Source organism: Ziziphus jujuba, chromosome 3 (genome assembly GCF_031755915.1).
Source record: "Ziziphus jujuba cultivar Dongzao chromosome 3, ASM3175591v1".
Lineage (NCBI taxonomy): Eukaryota > Viridiplantae > Streptophyta > Magnoliopsida > Rosales > Rhamnaceae > Ziziphus > Ziziphus jujuba.
In genome coordinates, this window is record NC_083381.1 from 17,441 (window position 1) to 36,444 (window position 19,004).

Sequence of the window (19,004 nt, forward strand, 5' to 3'; positions counted from 1 at the left end):
CTTTCATGGGATTTTTATAAGGAGGCTTACTTTGCAAGAATATATTTTTGTGTTTCAAAGGAGAAGATTTATAACTTCTAGGGATTCTAAAAATCTAAGAATGAAAAAAGAATTTAAGGTCTCAAAAGAGAAAATGTGCTCATATGTAGAAGGAAAGAGTTATGGTCAAAATCCAAGAGAAAAAAATTGAGTACAAAGAATAAAGCATTGAATATTTAATTCATGATTATGTCGGGTTGCAAGAGTGGTTGAAAACTATTTTCTTTGATCTCATGAGAATTTCTTTTCTTAAGGCTCTGTTTGGGAAGTGTTAAAATTAAGAGGAAAATTTATTTTTGGGATTTAGTTTCTTTAGAATTAATTTTTCTCTTGGTCTGTTTAGTAAATAATAGAAAAGTTGGGATTTATAGATAATTAAATTTAATATTGTATAATAAATTAAGGACAAATATATATTTTAAAAAAAATTTAAAACTATTTTTTCTATAATTCTCAAAACGACACTTATATGGGTATGAAGAACTTTCCCCCATATTTTCCTACATTAGTAAGAATCTAATTTCCTAAACCCCACACTTTTCCACCTTATAATAAACATTCAAACAAAAAAAATCATTACTTTTCCAAAGAAACTAGATATTTACTAACTTTACCTTTCAGAGGTTAAAAGAGATTTGTATTTACTCTAAAAGGAAACCTTTGTAAGATTGACCTAAATATATACAGGATTTATTGTTCACTCTTGCAAAAGACCAAAAAAGGAAAACTCTTGCAGGATCAATTTAAATGTCTACATAATCTACTATTCACTCCTACAAAAGACAAATGTTTAAAAAGTTGAGAAGCAAAGGACAGCATTGATTAAATATAAGAGGGTAATGTGGCAACTTATTTACTTCTTGGACCAAAAGAAACATTTAAAATAAATTTAAGAGTGAAGGATGGATTGGACCTTTAGGATGAATGGTAAAAATGAGCTTTGCATGTAAAATGAGCCTACTATTACCTTGAAAATAATTTTTGCGTTTTAGAAAATTGGGCTTTGAAATGTATACTACTCTTGAGTCAATTTAATTTATTTTATAAGCGTAGGTTAGGGATGCCCAAGAGAATAACCCTTCACATGAAAATAAATAATTTGAGTTTTTACATGATATTATGCAAATTAATTCTATCTCTTTTTTGCATGAAAATAAATCAATTTGAGTTTTTACAATAATATTATGCAAATCAATTCTATCTCTTTTTATTGACCCCATATAGTATCCTAGGATTACTTGTCATTAAGATAAATATGTTATACAGAAGGCATACTCGAACTTATTAGGCCCAAAAGATTTTAGTTTTCTTAAAATTAACCAACAACAATAGTATTATGGAAAATATTTTGTAACATATATATGCACTTGATTTTTATCTAAACCTAATTTCAATCAAGGGAGCTAGAGAGCTATTAAAAGGTATATTTGTCATTTAACTTTAAGCCTAATTTTTAATTAAGGGAGCTAGAGAGCTATTGAAAGGTATATTTGTCATTTAACTTGCAATATAGGAAAGAAAAATAGTTGCATGGATGGATTCTATCTATAACACCTTGCCTCCATTAGAGAATTTGTCAATCTCTAACGATATTGTCCCCAATTAGTCATCGTGTTGGGTATGAGATTTTGTGCTCAGACTTTATTAGGTAATCATCCATTTTTAAACTACTCTCACCTAAACATGCTTAACTTTAGAGTTATTCATTTGAATCATCTCCTATTAGATACCCATGTGATGTGGGATTAGACACTAGATAGTTTGTTAATGTCTTTTGTATCTACTTACACTGGTCATTGCAGTCCATCCCCTTGGAATACAACATCCTTACTAGTACATTTTTGATCGGGTACAAGCTGTGATATCATTTTTAACATCTACCTCTAATGGTAAACCTATCACTTTTGCAAATATTCTTCCCAATTAAGCTACCTAAAGCCAACCGCTCTAAAAAGGCCTAGATGTTATCAAAATAATTATCATTATATTTGAATCATTTCTTGTACCATATCTGGATAATGTTAGATTGGACACCAAATAGTCTATTAGTATTTTTTGCACCCATATACACTGATCATCACACTATCAATAAAGATATTGTATTGGATGCAATTTAAAAAATTCAATAATTAAAGTTGAAGGATAATTCTATTTATACTACAAAACTTGCTAGATACATTACATCTTTAATGATTTTTTTAGATTCCAATAATACCCAATAATAAAAGGTCAAAAATATTGTTAAGCTCTCAAACAAATATGGTCCACGATACATATATTTGATGGATCAATCTCGTCATATTAAGTATACTGCACTCTTAATAGTACATGAAAATATAAGTCACGTTGTACAAACTGAAGGACGCACACAGGTATAGATCTATATAGTAGACCAATATCGTCTAAGTTAAACATCTTGTACTTAAAGAAATATAAAAACATAAGCTTATATTATAGACACAAAAAGAATGTATACAGCTTGGTATTGTCTAGTTTATATATACTATGTTTTCAAAGGTAAAATTGATATATTTTATTAACATAAAAAGTAAAAAATAAAACTTAATATAAGTATGCATAAAATGTGTAATTAAAACATGCTTGAAACTGAACGATAAATCTCAAACTTTACATATATATATACAAAGCGAGAGATTCTATAGTCAGGTCCGACCTAACCAAAATGGTGTGGTCCAAAAAGGTAAAAAAATGACCAACCACTAGATTTCAACTTATCCAATGGATGGCTCAGATACTTTCTTGTCACACGTGAAAAAATTGCAACTTCAAAAAAATTTCCTTCAACCGACCTGCTTGAAAATATCATTTCATTTCCTGCTTGCACCACTGTTTCACACAAATTTTATCATTTCAAAATTTCCAAATAAAATCCACCATCTCCCACCGTTTCAAAATTTCCAAATAAAATCCACCATCTCCATCGTTCCAACCCCAGATATCCTTCTATTGCTTCCACCGCCCGGGCCTTTTTTTTTTTTTTTGGGCTGCGCTTTGGTTTTTTTTTTTTTTTTTTTAAGTGTGAACAAAACACCATAAAAAAGAAAAAAAAAACAATGACATCAATAACTTGCAAAATGCCACCAGCTTATGTACCAAACAAGTGGGCCTTTTCCTTCAGATTAAAAGCTGCTTTTTCTCGATGGTCCATAGTAGTCTCGAAGTGGCACAGAGCGAAGTCTCAGTGGTGACTATATCACTGTCCAGAGTAGAAAGGGCATCTATTACCTTGATAATCGAATCTCGTTTGGCTGGGTTCTTTTGAGTCTTAAGGCCCTGATTTTGATTGAATATGAGGTTAAGGAGTTCCTACTTGGAGAGCTTCGATTGAGCTGTGAGGGATGAGCAGGTGATCATAAAGGAGTTAGAGTGGTCGGTTTTCAAAGAACAAAAATTGAAATGGTGGTATTGTGGGTTAAATTGAATATTGGAAAGAAGGAGGCTTGAGGACGTACAGTTCTGGAAGGTTTAACGCTTTTGTAAATTTTTTTTTAATTCCTTTGTAATTTTTTTTATATTTTTAGAAGTATTATTCAAAATAATAAACTTCAAACTTAACAAAAAAAATTAAGCACCAATTGAAAATTACAAAATTGAAAAGATAACAAAAAAAATTAGGGAACCAAAACCAACGCTTTTACATCCCAATAGAATTGGCTTCGGTCCCCCAATTTTTTATTATTTTTTTTACTTTCTTTTTTTAATTACTTTGAAATTTTTTTTATATTTTTGCAAGTATTATTCAAAATAATAAAATTCAAACTTAACAAAAAAAATTGACGACCAATTGAAAATTACAAAATTAAAAAGATAATAAAAAAAATTGGGGGTCCAAAGTCAACGCTATTACATCCCAGCAGTGTTGGCTTTAGTCTTCCATTTTTTAAAATTTTTTATTATTATTGTTTTAAAAATTTTTCTTAATTTTTTTATATTTTTCTAAGTATCATTCAAACTAATAAAATTCAAACTTAAAAAAAAAATTAAGGACCAATTGAAAATTACAAAATTGAAAAGATAATTAAAAAAAAATTGGAGGATCAAAGCCAAAACTATTACATCTCAGCAACATTGGCTTTGGTCCCTCAAATTTTTAAAAATTTTTATTATTTTTTTTTTAATTCCTTTATAATTTTTTTATATTTTTGTAAGTATTATTCAAAATAATAAAATTCAAACTTAACAAAAAAAAATTAAAAACCAATTAAAAATTACAAAATCGAAAAGATAATAAATAAAAAAAAATTGAGGGACCAAAGCTAATGCTATTACATTCCAGCAACGTTGGCTTTGTTCCCCCAATTTTTTAAAATTTTTTATTATTTTCTTTTTTTAATTCCTTTGTAATTTTTTTTTATATTTTTACAAGTATTATTCAGAATAATAAAATTCAAACTTAACAAAAAAAAGTGAGGACCAATTGAAAATTACAATATTAAAAATATAATAAAAAAAATTGGTGGGATCAAAGCCAACGCTGCTTGGATGTAATAGCGTTGGCTTTGGTGCCCCAATTTTTTAAATTTTTTTGTTATATTCTTTTTTTTTAAATTCCTTTAATCTTTTTATATTTTTACAAGTATCATTTAAAATAATAAAATTTAAACCTAATAAAAAAAATTTTGGGGACCAAAGCCAATGCTATTACATCCCAGCAGCGTTGGCTTTGGTATCTCAATTTTTAAAATTTTTTTATTATTTTCTTTTTTCTAATTCCTTTATAATTTTTTTTATATTTTTGCATGTATCATTTAAAATAATAAAGTTCAAACTTTACAAAAAAAATTAAGTATTAATTTAAAATTACAAAATTGAAAGAATAACAAAAATAAAATTGAGGGACCAAAGCCAATGTTTTTACATCCAAAAAACCTTAGCTTTGGTCCTTCAATTTTTTAAATTTTTTATTACTATTTTTTGTTTTTAATTTCTTTATTGAAAATATAATAATGAACAAAAAAAAAAAGGATTTGTGTTTAGAATTGGACCCAAAAAAAAAGAAAAAAAAACTTTTGATGAAAATATGATAATAAACAAAAAAAAGAAAGAATTTGTCTTTAAAATTGGACAAAAAAAAAATTTTGATGAAAATATGATAATGAACAAAAAAAAAGAGGGTTTGTGTTTAAAATTTGACTAGAAAATAAGAAAAAAAGAGGGAGAAAACAAATTATCACAAAAGGAAGCAAAACCGACGCTATTTTCAGAACAAACGTCACCTTTGTATAAGTTTTAGCGATACTATTTTAAAATAGCGTCGCTAAAAACCAAGCTTTGTACAAGCTTTATATACTTGGTTTTTAGCAATACTATTTTAAAATAGAGTCGCTAAAACCTATACAAAGTCAACACTTGTTCTAAAAATAACGTCGACTTTGCCTCCTTTTGTGACAGTTTTTTTTGCTTTCCTTTTTTTTTTCTTCTTTTCTAGTCCAATTTTAAGTATAAACCCTCTTTTTTTTGTTCACTATCATATTTTCATCAAAAAAAAAATTTCTCTTTTTTTGGGTCTAATTTTAAAGATAAACCCTCTCTTTTTTTTGTTTATTATCATATTTTCATCAAAAGTTTTTTTCTCTTTTTTTTTTGGGTCCAATTTTCATCAAAGGAATTTAAAAAAATAATAATAAAAAAAATTTTAAAAATTGACGATCAAAGTTAAGGATTTTAGGATTTAAAAGTATTGGCTTTGGTCCTCCAATTTTTTTTTGTTATCTTTTCAATTTTGTAATTTTCAATTGGCTCTTAATTTTTTTGTTACGTTTAAATTTTATTATTTTAAATGATACTTGTAAAATATAAAAAAAATTACAAAGGAATTAAAAAAATAAAAAAGAAAATAATAAAAAATTTTAAAAAATCGGGGAACCAAAGCCAACGCTATTACATCCGAGCAGCGTTGGCTTTAGTCCTCCAATTTTTTTATTATCTTTTTAATTTTGTAATTTTCAATTGGTCCTCAATTTTTTTTGTTAAATTTTAATTTTATTATTTTGAATGATACTTGTAAAAATATACAAAAAAATTACAAAGGAATTAAAAATAATAATAAAATAATAATAAAAAAATTTAAAAAATTGAAGGAACAAAGCCAACGTTACTGGGATGTAATAGCGTTGGCTTTGGTCCCCCAATTTTTTTTTATTATCTTTTTAATTTTGTAATTTTCAATTTGTCTTCAGTTTTTTTTTTTATGTTTAAATTTTATTAGTTTGAATGATACTTGTAAAAATATAAAAAAATTATAAAGGAATTAAAAAAGAAAATAATAAAAAATTTAAAAAATAGGGGGACCAAAGCCAATGCTGTTGGGATGCAATAGCGTTGGCTTTGGTCCCCCAATTTTTTTTTTTATTATCTTTTCAATTTTGTAATTTTCAATTGGTCCTCAATTTTTTTTTGTTTGAATTTTATTATTTTAAATTATACTTGCAAAAATATAAAAAAATTACAGAGGAATTAAAAAATAATAATAAAAAATTTTAAGAAATTGAGGAACCAAAACCAACGCTGCTGGGATGTAATAGGGTTGGCTATGGTCCCCCAATTTTTTTTATTTATTATCTTATCAATTTTGTAATTTTCAATTGGTCCTCATTTTTTTTTGGTTAAGTTTGAATTTTATTGTTTTGAATAATGCTTACAAAAATATAAAAAAATTACAAAGGAATTAAAAAAAAAGAAAGTAAGAAAGAAAATAATAAAGAATTTTAAAAAATTGGAGGACTAAAGCCAATGCTGTTGGGATATAAAAACGTTGGCTTTGGTCCCCAAATTTTTTTTTCGTTATCTTTTCAATTTTGTAATTTTTAATTGGTGCTTAATTTTTTTTTCTTAAGTTTGAATTTTATTATTTTGAATAATACTTGTAAAAATATAAAAAAAAAATTACAAAGAAGTTAAAAAAATAAAAATAACAAAAAAATTTACAAAATTTACAAAAGCTTTAAAGCTTCTAGAACGTTACGTCATCAAATCTCCTTTTTTCCAATATTCAATTCAACTCACAATACCACCATTTCAATTCTTGTTCTCTGAAACCCCACGATTCTAACTTCTCTATGATTGCCTGCCCGTCCCTCACAACTCAATCAAAACTTTCCAAATAAGAACTCTTCAATCTCATATCCGATCAAGATCGGGCCTCAAGACTCAAAAGAACCCAACCAAGCGAGACTCAATTATCAAGGCCATAGATGCCTTTTTTGCCCTGGACAGTGATACAGTCACTATCGGGACTTTGCTTTTGGCCACGTCAAAACTACTCTGGACCACCAAGAAAGAGCAGCCATTAATTTGGAGGAAAATGCCCATTTGTTTGGTGCCTAAGCTGATGACGTTTTGTAGGTCATCGATGTCATTGTTTTTTTTTTTTTTTTGGATTTTTTGGTCACACTTAAAAAAAAAACAAAAAAAACAATGGCTCTCAAATACTAACCTTTAAACCAAGTTCTAAATGGATTTTGGATTGTCAGGAAAAGGCCTGGATGGTGGAAGCAATAGAAGAATATCTGAGACTAGAACGGTGAATATGGTGGATTTTATTTGGAAATTTTGAAACGGTAATAGATGATGAATTTTATTTGAAAATTTTGAAATGGTAAAGTCTGTGTGAAACGGTTGTGTAGCGGGAAAGAAAATAATATTTTGAAGCAGAAATATTGAAGAAAATTTTTTTAAAGTTGTAATTTTCTTACGTGTGATAGAAAAATATTTGAACCGTTTATTGGATAAATTGAAATCTAATGGTTGGTTATTCTTTCATATTTTTGGACCGTATTATTTTTGTCAGATCGATCATGACTATAGAAAAACTCTATATATATATATATAATATCCTAACCAAAAATTAATTTAAAATTATATCTTTATAAATATATTTTTAAATTTTTTATTACAAAGCTCTAACAAAAAACAAGTGAAACACCCCTCTCCAATTTATTAAAAAATAAAAATAAAAAATAAAAAAACTTTAAGCAAACAAGAAAAAACAAAACAAAACTAAAAAAATGAAAAACATATAAAAGATGCACTTGCGGTTACGGCAATTACCCTGGGGCATGCATTTATATTCACGAAAAAGGAAGGGAAAAAAAATCCTGGGGATGTGACAGCTTTTCATGTAGCCGACACTCCAAAACCCTGTTCTAGCACGCCAATGCCTACCACATGCGCCTCATTTAAAATAATAATAATAACAATAAAATGGCAATTAAAAATAGATCTCCACCTTACATAGAATTTTGCAATTGAAAATATGTAGTTTTTATTTTCTCCTTTCAATTAGGGTGGACAAAATCCAATCTAATCCGTTTAACCCGTTCAATCCAATTCATTTTTAACGGTTTGAATTGGATTTTTACATCAATTTAATTAGATTGGGTTCAAAATATTATAAATTGTATGTATTCGATTGGTTATGGATTGGAAATATAAATCCAATCCAATACAATCCAATCCAAATAATATATTATATAACTAAAAAATTATATATTTTTGTTTTTTCATTTTTATATATTAATTTTAGTATATTTTTTTCATTTTTATATATTAATTTTTAATTTTTTTTCCATTTTTATATATTGATTTTTAATATATATATATATATATATTTTTTTTTCCTTTTACATCCCCACATACCAAATCCCAAATTAAATTGTAAGTTGTAACCCTAAATTAAACATTTACCTTTGTTGCCACCCACCACCAGTCCATCACCATCATCATAATATATATATATATTTTTTTTTTACATCCTGATCATATATATATATATATATATATCTACATATATTGTATCCAATTGTTATATATATATATATATAAATGTTTAAATATAATTTATTGCTAATTTTATTGTTTTGATCTTTGTAGAGCTTACAGAATCAACTAAAATTAATGAATCTGTCAACGTTGATTGACTTATGATTTACCAAAGTTTTAAGATTAAAAAAAAAAAATTATGCGTTGATTCTTCAGTAAATGAATTTTAACGAATGTATTATTTTACATTATTTATTCTAACAATTTTAATTTGATTTTATAGGAGTGGGATGATGACATTAATGTTTGCTATTTAATAAGTGCATGATGTATATCATTTGCTAAATTTTCTTCTTTATTTTCCATTGTAAACTATGTTGTATTATTCTAATTATATTTTATGTTTGAATAATTATAATTTATTATTTATATTTTATATTTGAAAAATTTTATATTTGTATTATATATTTATAAATTAATAAATTTCAAACCGATCAACCAATTCAAATCAAACCGATCATAAATAATTTGATTTGATTTAGATTTAATATTTTAATAATTTAATTTAGATTGTAAATTAGAAAAATCGAATGTATGGATTGGATTGAATTTTGGTTCAAAACCGAACCAATCCAATCCATACCCGCCCTTACTTTTTCAACTTCCAAGATTCCCAATCCATACCATACAGCTTCTGCAGGAATTTCTTGAGACCCATTATCCTTCTTTCCTGGACTCGCAGAAATTCTCTTTCACCTTCTTTACATCTGAAACGGTGAAACCCAATAATCGAAAGCCAAAGTGGGTGGGTCAGGCTTTCATATATTTGTAATTTTGTGCAATTTTATAATGAAGTACATGTATGAATGCGTGTGTCAGACACTGACAGCTCTTTTGTAATTCAATCATATACAAATAAGCCTGGCACTCAATTATTCCCTTCACCTTTTTATTTCATTTTATTTATTTATTATTTTTTGGTTTGCCTCAAATTTTCAGTACCATCCCGTCCCATGTTCAGTGCAGAAGACACTTTCTTTCTCTCAATGTCATCTTCTTGAAAAAGTTACCTTTTAGGCTCTTTTGCCCATCTGGATTTTAAGTTTTAACCAAAACCAAAATTGTTTTCTTGTGTCCAAAAAAGCAAAAATAAGTGAAAGCAAGAGAAAAATCCAACCAAGTTTCCGAAAAATTTTGCTATCCAAATTTGGGTAATGCCACTAAAAAATTTGGGTTATGCTGCATGGAGAATAGTATTTATTTTGTGATTTTGCATAAAATGCCAAAGCCTTTATTATATCAGTTTTACAGTCCTTTTCTCTTCTGGGTTGGTGAGTGTTTGCTTTGCTTTTCTCTCTATTTCTTTCTAAAACCTGCACACCCTTCTTTTATACTATTTTGTTGAGAAACTCCCTGTTTTATTTTCTAGGTCTGTCTATTTCTATAATTAATACAGTTTTTGATGGTAAATCTCATCTGTTCTAGTTGGGCCCGAATTTCTAGTTTTTTTCTTTCCTCCAAAAAATAGCTCAAACCCTTCAAATCTGAATCTTGTACATTGCATCTCGTCTATTTATGTTTGGAAAAATTATTTGGTAACACAATTTTTATCTACGCAGGAAGCAAAATCCCCTTTTTTCCATCTTCTCCGCAGCACATGGAAGTCCTAGATTAGAACTCTTTGTTTCATTCTAGGAACTAAAAGTGAAAAACGCTCTTTTCCCATCTCGGTATTGTTGAAAACCTTCGTCTATAGCCCTCTTGAGCGAGAATTTTTGTGTTCCCACATGAGATCTTGAACTTTTTTATTTTGGTTCTTTGAATAAAAATAAATAAATAAAGATGCTTTTTTTTTTTTTTTTGTTTGTTTAAGTAGCTCTCGAACAAAGATAACTGTGATTCTGAGTAGAATATTGATATTTATTATTATTTTTTTTCAACCTGGGTTTTAGGATTTGGGTGGACCGATGCCTGCTGAAGGTGTCCAACAATGGCGAATCTTGTCCCGGGTGTCCTTCTGAAGCTTCTACAGCACATGAATACCGATGTCAAAGTTGCAGGCGAGCATAGGTCTTCTCTATTGCAAGTTGTGAGCATTGTTCCAGCACTTGCCGGTGGTGAGCTTTTTCCAAACCAAGGTTTTTACCTCAAGGTTTCAGATTCTTCTCATGCCACCTATGTTTCTCTCCCTGATGAACATGACGATCTCATTCTTAGTGATAAGATCCAATTGGGTCAATTCATTCATGTCGAACGCCTCGAATCCGCCTCGCCGGTGCCCATTCTTCGCGGGGTTAGGCCGGTTCCTGGACGGCACCCCTGTGTGGGAAGCCCAGAAGACATTGTAGCAACTCACTCTCTTGGTTTTCTGAACAACAATTTGTCTCCGGGTTCAAAAACTGGAGAGAAAGTGAAATCGGATTCCAAAGTATTGGGCAATTGTCAAGTTGGGGAGAAGGACAAATTTGGGCCGCTGAGATTGAATGGCAGCCTTAAGGAGGAGGACAAAGTGGACAAGAAAATGTCTTCTTTAAGTAGAACAAAGTCTCAGCTCTCAAAGCAGGCATTGACTTTAGATGTGAAGAAGGAGTCTTTGAGCAGATTGAAATCACTGAATTCGCGGTCGATCCCTTCTTCTCCAACTAGCTGCTATTCCTTGCCAACTTCTTTTGAGAAATTTGCAAATGGTATAAAGCAGCAGGCAAAGGTTAAGGGAGCATCTAAGGTGGGAGTGGTGGAGAATGGGAGTTCTGTTCGCTCGGCTAGTCCCGGTTCGAAGAAAGTAGCTGCAAACCCAATCAGGAATTTGGTTCAGGGGATCGAGATGGGGGCCAAGGCTTTGAGGAAGAGCTGGGAAGGAAATATGGATGTCAAGAGTAAAGAAACATCGAAATTGAGGGCCGCTAAACATGATCCCAAGCCTGATATTCGCGCTTCTGTAAGTTCTAGCACTTATGATTTGTAGAGATTTTATCTGAAATATTGTTGTTATATTTTCACAGTCTATGGGGCTTGTTTGAATTGATTTCGGTTCCTCTTCATGGGTTATCGTGTGTTTAAACTTTTTGTTCAAATAACGGGTCTAGGATTGCACTTCCGGAAATTGGGGTTAGCAACTGAATCATTGTTTCACTGCAAGTGCTGAATTGTTTGGTTTGGGAAATTTTTGTCTTGAGTTCATTACCTCACATCTTCAAATCTCTGCCTCACCCTTTTCTTTTCTTTTTTTTATTTTTTCATTTTTTCTTTTTTATTTTCTAAATTCTTTTATATTTTGATCTTCTAACAATTTCCAAAAGGTTTTAAACATGGCTTGTTTTTTCCTTGAAATTGCTTATTGCCAAGTCTTTTTCATTTTCTGTTATTCTAGTCAAATAATTATAGTTATTATCTAAATAAACATGCATTTTGCAGACTCCTAGAAAAAGTACATCAAGTGAGAGGTTACCATCTAAAGAAGAAAACAAGTTCCGGATATCTGCAAAGTCTTCTAAAGAGGAGAATAAGGTTCAGATATCTTCAAAGAAAGTTACTGTAAATGGAACCATGAATGATCAAGACAGGTCCAACAAGCAAAGAATATCTGTTGGAAAGAAATCATCAGGTGACCTAGTCAATTCTGGAGTCCCTGGAAACTTGGTCAAGGTTCCTTTAAATAATAAAAAACTGACAGAGGGAAGTGTTTCATGGGCTTCACTCCCATCATCACTTGCAAAGCTTGGAAAGGTATATGTTCTACTTCTTCTTGGATCCTGACCTGTGTGCTTGGACTCTTCATTTGGTCTGAAGTATTAGTATTATACTTGTATTGGATCCTTACCAGAATGCATAAATACAGAAATAAAAAGGTTTCTGTATTCCAACAGCACTAAGCTAAGAAGGAATAAATCAAAATCCATGACATTCAATCATTTAAAAAGAAAAGTGCAACCAGTCTATTTAATGCACTTAAAATGTCTATTTTAAGTGCCGTACAGATATGTGCCAGCCTTTTTTTTTTTTTTTTTTTAATCATTAAATACATGCATATTAGCTGAAAATTATAAATTGTTAGCAATAAATAATGTAGTTGTTGATAGGATTTCTCTAGTACTGGTATTTTTGTATGTATCCAATTTGAAATATTTAGCCCCTTTTTTTGGCTGCTTCTCATATCTTAAAAGTTAAAGGAATGTTAAAATTAGAAGTCTCTCCCCCTAGATATGTAACTGCATACTTCTCCCAAGCCTTTATAGCATAGACCTTAATAGCTTTATAGGATTTAGTAACAGCTCTTCTGAGGGTTCTTTGTACTGAATATACCACCAACTGACTAAGTTTCTTTCTGTCTGTGACTTACATTTAGAATAAAGTACTTAAAATTAAAAAAAATTGATTTTTACTAAAATTACATGAAAAGCATATGACTTAGTGACCGAATGACCCAATGAGTCTTCCCTGAGCAGAAAGAAGGACTAACCTTGACTGATCTATGACCATATTAGGTTAACTGTTCTTATTATGTTCATTCCATCAGTATGCTGCAAGGTGCCTGTAATAGTGATTTGTTTGCCAGAATTAAGGGGTCTTTTGGTGGAAACAACTATTAAATGTCCTAGATTTCTGAAAAGTTGTCAATTTAGAGCATTAGTCTTGGTTACTTAAGCCTTCTGTTCTGATATTTGTGAATCATTTCCTTTGCGTGAATAACATGTTTTCTCTTGTAAAAAAGAATGACCAGTTTTCAGTCTGCATGTGTGACTCAATTTTTTAAAGTTTTTTCTCTCTTCTTATTTTTTATATTTTCTGGTCTCTTTGGTCAGAAAAGCTGGCTTTTTGTTCATAATGATCTAATATTTAGAGATGCCTATTTTGATTTAGTTGGTGGTTTAATATTTTTGTTTCTTATATTATGTTTACAATTGGTATTATAGCAAGTTATCAAGCACAGAGATGCTGCTCAGACAGCAGCAATAGAGGCTGTTCAGGAGGCTTCTGCTGCAGAGAGCTTGCTTCGATGTTTAAGGTATGTCTACGTCTCACTGGAAGTAACATGGATGTACCTATGTTATCTTTTAGACTTGGAGTTATCCTTTGGGATGGAAATTCTTTATATAGGTTCCCAAAATAATCCCTGGCATAGCCTAAACAGAACAATGTTATCTCTTAGCAAATGATAGGTTGGGTCTTACAAATAAATGTGGTCTTATGTTCAATTAGATCTCAATCTGGTTAGTTAGTGCCTCATATGTAATAATAGATGAATTGGAATCTTTGGGAATGCTGACATCGCAAAACAAATTTAAAATTTAATGATTCATTCTCTTTTATATTGATGCATAAATCACACACGCATACATGCGCATGCACACACACACACACACACACACACACACGCACACACACACACACAAATATAACCCCTTGATGCTATCTGGTTACACTTGTTAGGATCCTCTGTGGTGGGGGTCTTACGAGGTGCCAAGCAAGGCTAGGATTTCCTCTTTAACATTTTAGGTCTTTATAATCGTCTTTATGTTTATTGATCCTTCGTTAGCATCTGTTAGTCTCTCTCATATTTTCCTAATCTATTCAGATGATTTCTCTTAGTGTTTGGTTAATGGAATCAACCTTGAAATTGTATAGATGTGCCATTTCAATGTTGATTCCATTGTTTGGTTGGCTAATAATATATAGGAATAGGCATTCCTACCATAATTTATGAAATATTTGCAATTTTTTTTTCTATTGTCACGATCTAATTTTTTTCCTCTACGTTCTCTGTCTTCTTTTTCTATTTACTTTTGTGTTCCCCACCTCTATTTCTTTGTCTAATATCTTATCTTATCTCTCAATAAGTATTTAATCATATAAACCAAGTATCATAATAAACTCAACCATTTATCCACCCATCGATTCTATAATTTGACCAAACGATGGATTTGATTACCTAATCAAATTCCATTCCAACAACTGAATACATCCTTATTTTCTCTCCTGTAAATATTTGATGATTAATAAGACGAAGAAAACAAACAAGAACTTTTTATTCAATGAGTTTGTTATTCCAACCTGTTTTATTTTTATTTTTGGACTGAGTGAAATATTGGTAACAAATTTAATCTCATATCTATATATATTATTTATAAATTAAATTCAACAAAGGATTAGTGGTAAATGTGTTGATGCGTGGATGCAATGCATTGCATTATCATGGACGCAGAACACCATATTAGTTGGAGAATTAATGGCAATGCAGGAGTGTTCTCGAAATTGTAAACCAACTGTTTGTCGTGTCATCAACAAATTAAGGAAAATTTATACTAAAATTTCACAGCTATAATATTGATGGCAACAATTCATAAGGGTATATTGAATTTAATGGGCATTGCAGAGGTTATTATGGATGGAAATGTAGGAAAATATTGCTATATTTGCTCGAGAAATGAAGAGTTGAAGGCTTCAGTTGTTGCATTAACAGCTTTTTAGGTTGATGTGGTTGACATAGTTGAGGCCTGTTAAAATAATTCAAACCTATCCATTATATGCCAACTGTGGTTATACCACTACTTGTTGGATAATGGATACTGTTTAGACAGTACCAGCAACTAAGTTGCTCATTTCTGTTCTGTCAATATTTAGTTGGTTTTTTCGAGGGACATAGTTCATTGCAAGAGTTGCTTGCAAGCACCTTGACAGCCGCTTGATGAACATAGTGAATTATGCATTAGGTTCTTGGTTTGTTAAGAAGCCATGCTAAAAAATCTAGCTTAACTGTTAAATTGCTGAGCACTCCAAGCTTTAGCTGCTTCTGATGGGCTTGCAAATGGTCAGACAACATTTGTGTTGTGCAGTTGTAGATTATAACCATGTTTGGAGGTTTTAGTGTGGATTCAGATCATTCAGATCTTGAGATGCGCGTTGCAACCATGTCGCTCTTTTCTGTTCTATCAATATTTTGTTGGGTTTTTCAAGGGACATAGTTCACAGTGTGCCTGTACAACTGAGTTGCTTGCAAGCACCTTGACAGCCGCTTGATTAGTGAATTATGCATTAGGTTCTTGGTTTGTTAATAAGGCATGCTCAAAAATCTAGCTTAACTGTTAAATTGCTGAGCAATCCAAGCTTTAGCTGCTTCAGATGGGCTTGCAAATGGTCAGACAACAATTGTGTAGTGCAGTTGTAGATTATACCAATGTTTGGAGGTTTTAGAGTGGATTCAGACCTTGAGATGCGGCCACTATGTGATTTTGTGCTGAATGATGAGCCATGCCTAAGTCACCTCCCCTGGCTCCCTCAGGAACTTGCATTAGTGGGATCAACAAGTCAAAACACAATTAGTGGCCTTATCTGAGTGAGACAAGGCCCATGTAGTGTGAGGTTAAGTAGGCAAGCTTTCAAAAACTATATTTGCGATGGGTTATCCAAACTCAATTAAGATTGTAATCGGAATTGTGGAGTTAAAATCTGAATTCCAAGTATCAGCTGCTATGTTCTTCTGATTTGGTCTTATTTAATTAGATATTTAGACCCAAAAAGTTGGTATTCTTTTATTCTTATGTAAAAATGAATGTGAAAACTATCATCGTTTTGTCTACATAATTTCACCAGTAAAGGTATATTGGATTGTTTTTCTTAATTTAAATTTGTTCAATTGAATTCTTATATGTTGTGGTCTTGGTGATTCTTCTTCTTATTATTATTTAGTTTGAGTTTATATAATTGATGCATTATCTTCTTTCCTTCTTTCTTATACATTCTTTCTACACCCATTAGATACCATGTGCCTTTCTCCAGTATTCTTTAAGCCATTAATTAAATTGGGAAAGATGATCTCGGTCTATGAACTCATAAGAGACAAGCTGTCTCTACCTAGATGCAGGGTCAAGCCAGTGTGAAATTACATGGTGTCATTTGAATTCTAGACACGGCCTGTTTGATGCAAGATGGAAACAAAAAATTGTTGCAAATTGAAAACAACTTTTGAAAACTTATCAAAGGAGAGGAAAATCAGATTCTAAAATCCAAACTTTGATTTGGAATGATTTAGGATGAAAATGGGGTTATTTGCCTTTTAAAGATCCCAGTAGACTTAGTCTAATTTAATTTCCTTATTTAATTAGAGTTATTTTATTATTTCAGTTTTTTATCTAAAAATTTTTTTATCATATACAAAAAGAATTCAATTCATTATATATAAGTTTAGACAGAAGTATATATTTTAATTATCCCTGTTAAGTGATGAAAACAATATTCTATAATATATTTTTGTCTCCCCTGTGGCAATAAAAAATTACCTGCATGTAACTTGCTTTGTCAGAAAATTTGGAATTTATACACAAGATAGAAAATTTCATAAATTGTGGGTTACTGTTGAGAAATTTGAGTATCTATTGATTGATGAAGATAGATGATGGATTTAGTTATTCTACTAAAATGCTAAAGTTATGTCTTTAATTGCCATTAAGATTGATGTTGCATATATGTGAAATGTGAATTAATTGCTGCTTTTTCTTTTTTCCTTCTTCAATGTTGTTCCTTTTGCAATATGATGCTTAAAATATTTTATGTTCTTAAATTTTGGCCTGACTTCTCTTTGTTATCGGACATTAATCTATTTTTTCTTTCCTTCCTGCAGCATATATTCTGAGTTAACTACCTCTGCCAAGGAAGATAACCCACAGCCTGCAGTAGAGCAGTTTTTGAGCCTCCATTCTAACTTGAACAATGCTCGTTCAATTGCTGATTCGTTATCTAAAACTATGCCAACTTATTCATCTCCAGATCATGAACAGAACCCTTCAGAAGAAACACTAAAGATCACATCAGACAGACGGAGACAGGCAGCCTCTTGGGTGCAAGCTGCACTAGCCACTAATTTATCATCATTCTCTGTATTTAGTAAAGATCTTTCTTCCACATTGGCTCCTTCTTTGGCTTCCTCTCAAAACCAGAAGATTGTCTCTGCAAATCAACCCATATTAGTTCTAGAAAACTCAATGAAGAATGCCTCAAAAGCCCAGGGGAAAATCCGACAGTCAGTTGGCTCCAAGCTTACTGCTCCAGGAACTCCTCGTCGGCTAGGGGATGGATCAGCCATCAGCCAAAAGCTGCAGGCTCAACCTCCACCTGAGTGGATTAGAGGAAATGGCCTTGATGAGGCTGTTGACTTGGCTGAAATGCTGAGACTGCAGTCGCAGGATTGGTTTTTGGGATTTGTTGAGAGGTTCTTGGATGCTGATGTGGACACCTCTGCTTTGTCAGATAATGGTCAAATAGCTGGGATGTTGACTCAGCTGAAGAGTGTGAATGACTGGTTGGATGACATTGGTTCAAGTAAAGATGAAGGAGAATCACCAAATGTATCAGCAGAAACTATTGACAGGCTGAGGAAGAAAATATACGAATATCTTCTCACACATGTCGAGTCTGCTGCAGCTGCACTTGGTGGTGGATCCCAATCATCGCCGCAGATACGAACAATGGAGATGAAAGTAAGGAAGTGATTTGGTTATCTTGTAGTCCAATGGTGAATTGCAATTGTCACAATAGGAGACCATGAATGTAAAGAAGTCAAAGTAGTCTTCGATGTGTGATATCCAGTGGCTGCACATGAATAATGGAGCTGTGCCCGTCACTGCCACTCGGTCCCAGGTCGTCAATGTGTTAATTTATGTACATAAAATTTATATGGGGTTTGAGGTATAGATGGAGTGGTCAAATTATTGGATGTCAAAAAAAAAAAAAAGATTTGAAATTCTAGAATTTGTTTATGGGAGGGATTTGTTTGAAGTTAAATACTAAAATCATACAGACAAAACAATTTGGAAAGTGGATATGTTTCTTATATCATTAATGCAATGGTGCAATTATAGTTTTCTTATTTCCTTTGGGCCTGTGGCAAACGATGGCTGCGAATATGAGTTTTCTTTTTGCTTTTTTTAATATTAATTAATAGGAGTTCATATTATTAGCTTCTTTTAAAATTCTAACCTAAGTTTAGTCGGATTTTACTGATTTCAAGATCGACATTTGCCTTCCGTTAGTATTTAGAAACGAATATCTAACTTCTTTGGCTTTACATTCATACATTAAATGGAACAATTGAATACATAATTAAAATAATAATGAAACAAATATATTTACATATATCAGAAGTATAAATAAAAAAGATGTCAACTTAAGAAAATATAAATTAATCTGAG

The 19,004-nt window shown here is 30.9% G+C and overlaps 1 protein-coding gene across 5 annotated transcripts; it reads left to right on the forward strand.

Annotated features, from left to right (window-relative positions):
* The first annotated feature begins 9,789 nt into the window (after positions 1–9,789).
* LOC107421786 (uncharacterized) lies at positions 9,790–18,682 on the forward strand. 5 transcript variants are annotated; one of them, XM_016031109.4, is made up of 6 exons: positions 9,791–10,151; positions 10,440–10,550; positions 10,773–11,758; positions 12,235–12,546; positions 13,734–13,825; positions 17,438–18,682. In XM_016031109.4, the coding sequence occupies exons 3-6, from the start codon at positions 10,811–10,813 to the stop codon at positions 18,303–18,305; spliced, it is 2,220 nt and encodes a 739-aa protein (XP_015886595.3). In that variant the 5' UTR covers positions 9,791–10,151; positions 10,440–10,550; positions 10,773–10,810; the 3' UTR covers positions 18,306–18,682. The 5 variants fall into 5 exon arrangements, with proteins under 5 accessions (XP_015886600.3, XP_015886595.3, XP_015886596.3 ...); XM_016031110.4 differs by lacking the exon at positions 9,791–10,151 and adding an exon at positions 10,152–10,285; XM_016031112.4 differs by lacking the exon at positions 9,791–10,151 and adding an exon at positions 10,231–10,249.
* Positions 18,683–19,004: the final 322 nt, after the last annotated feature.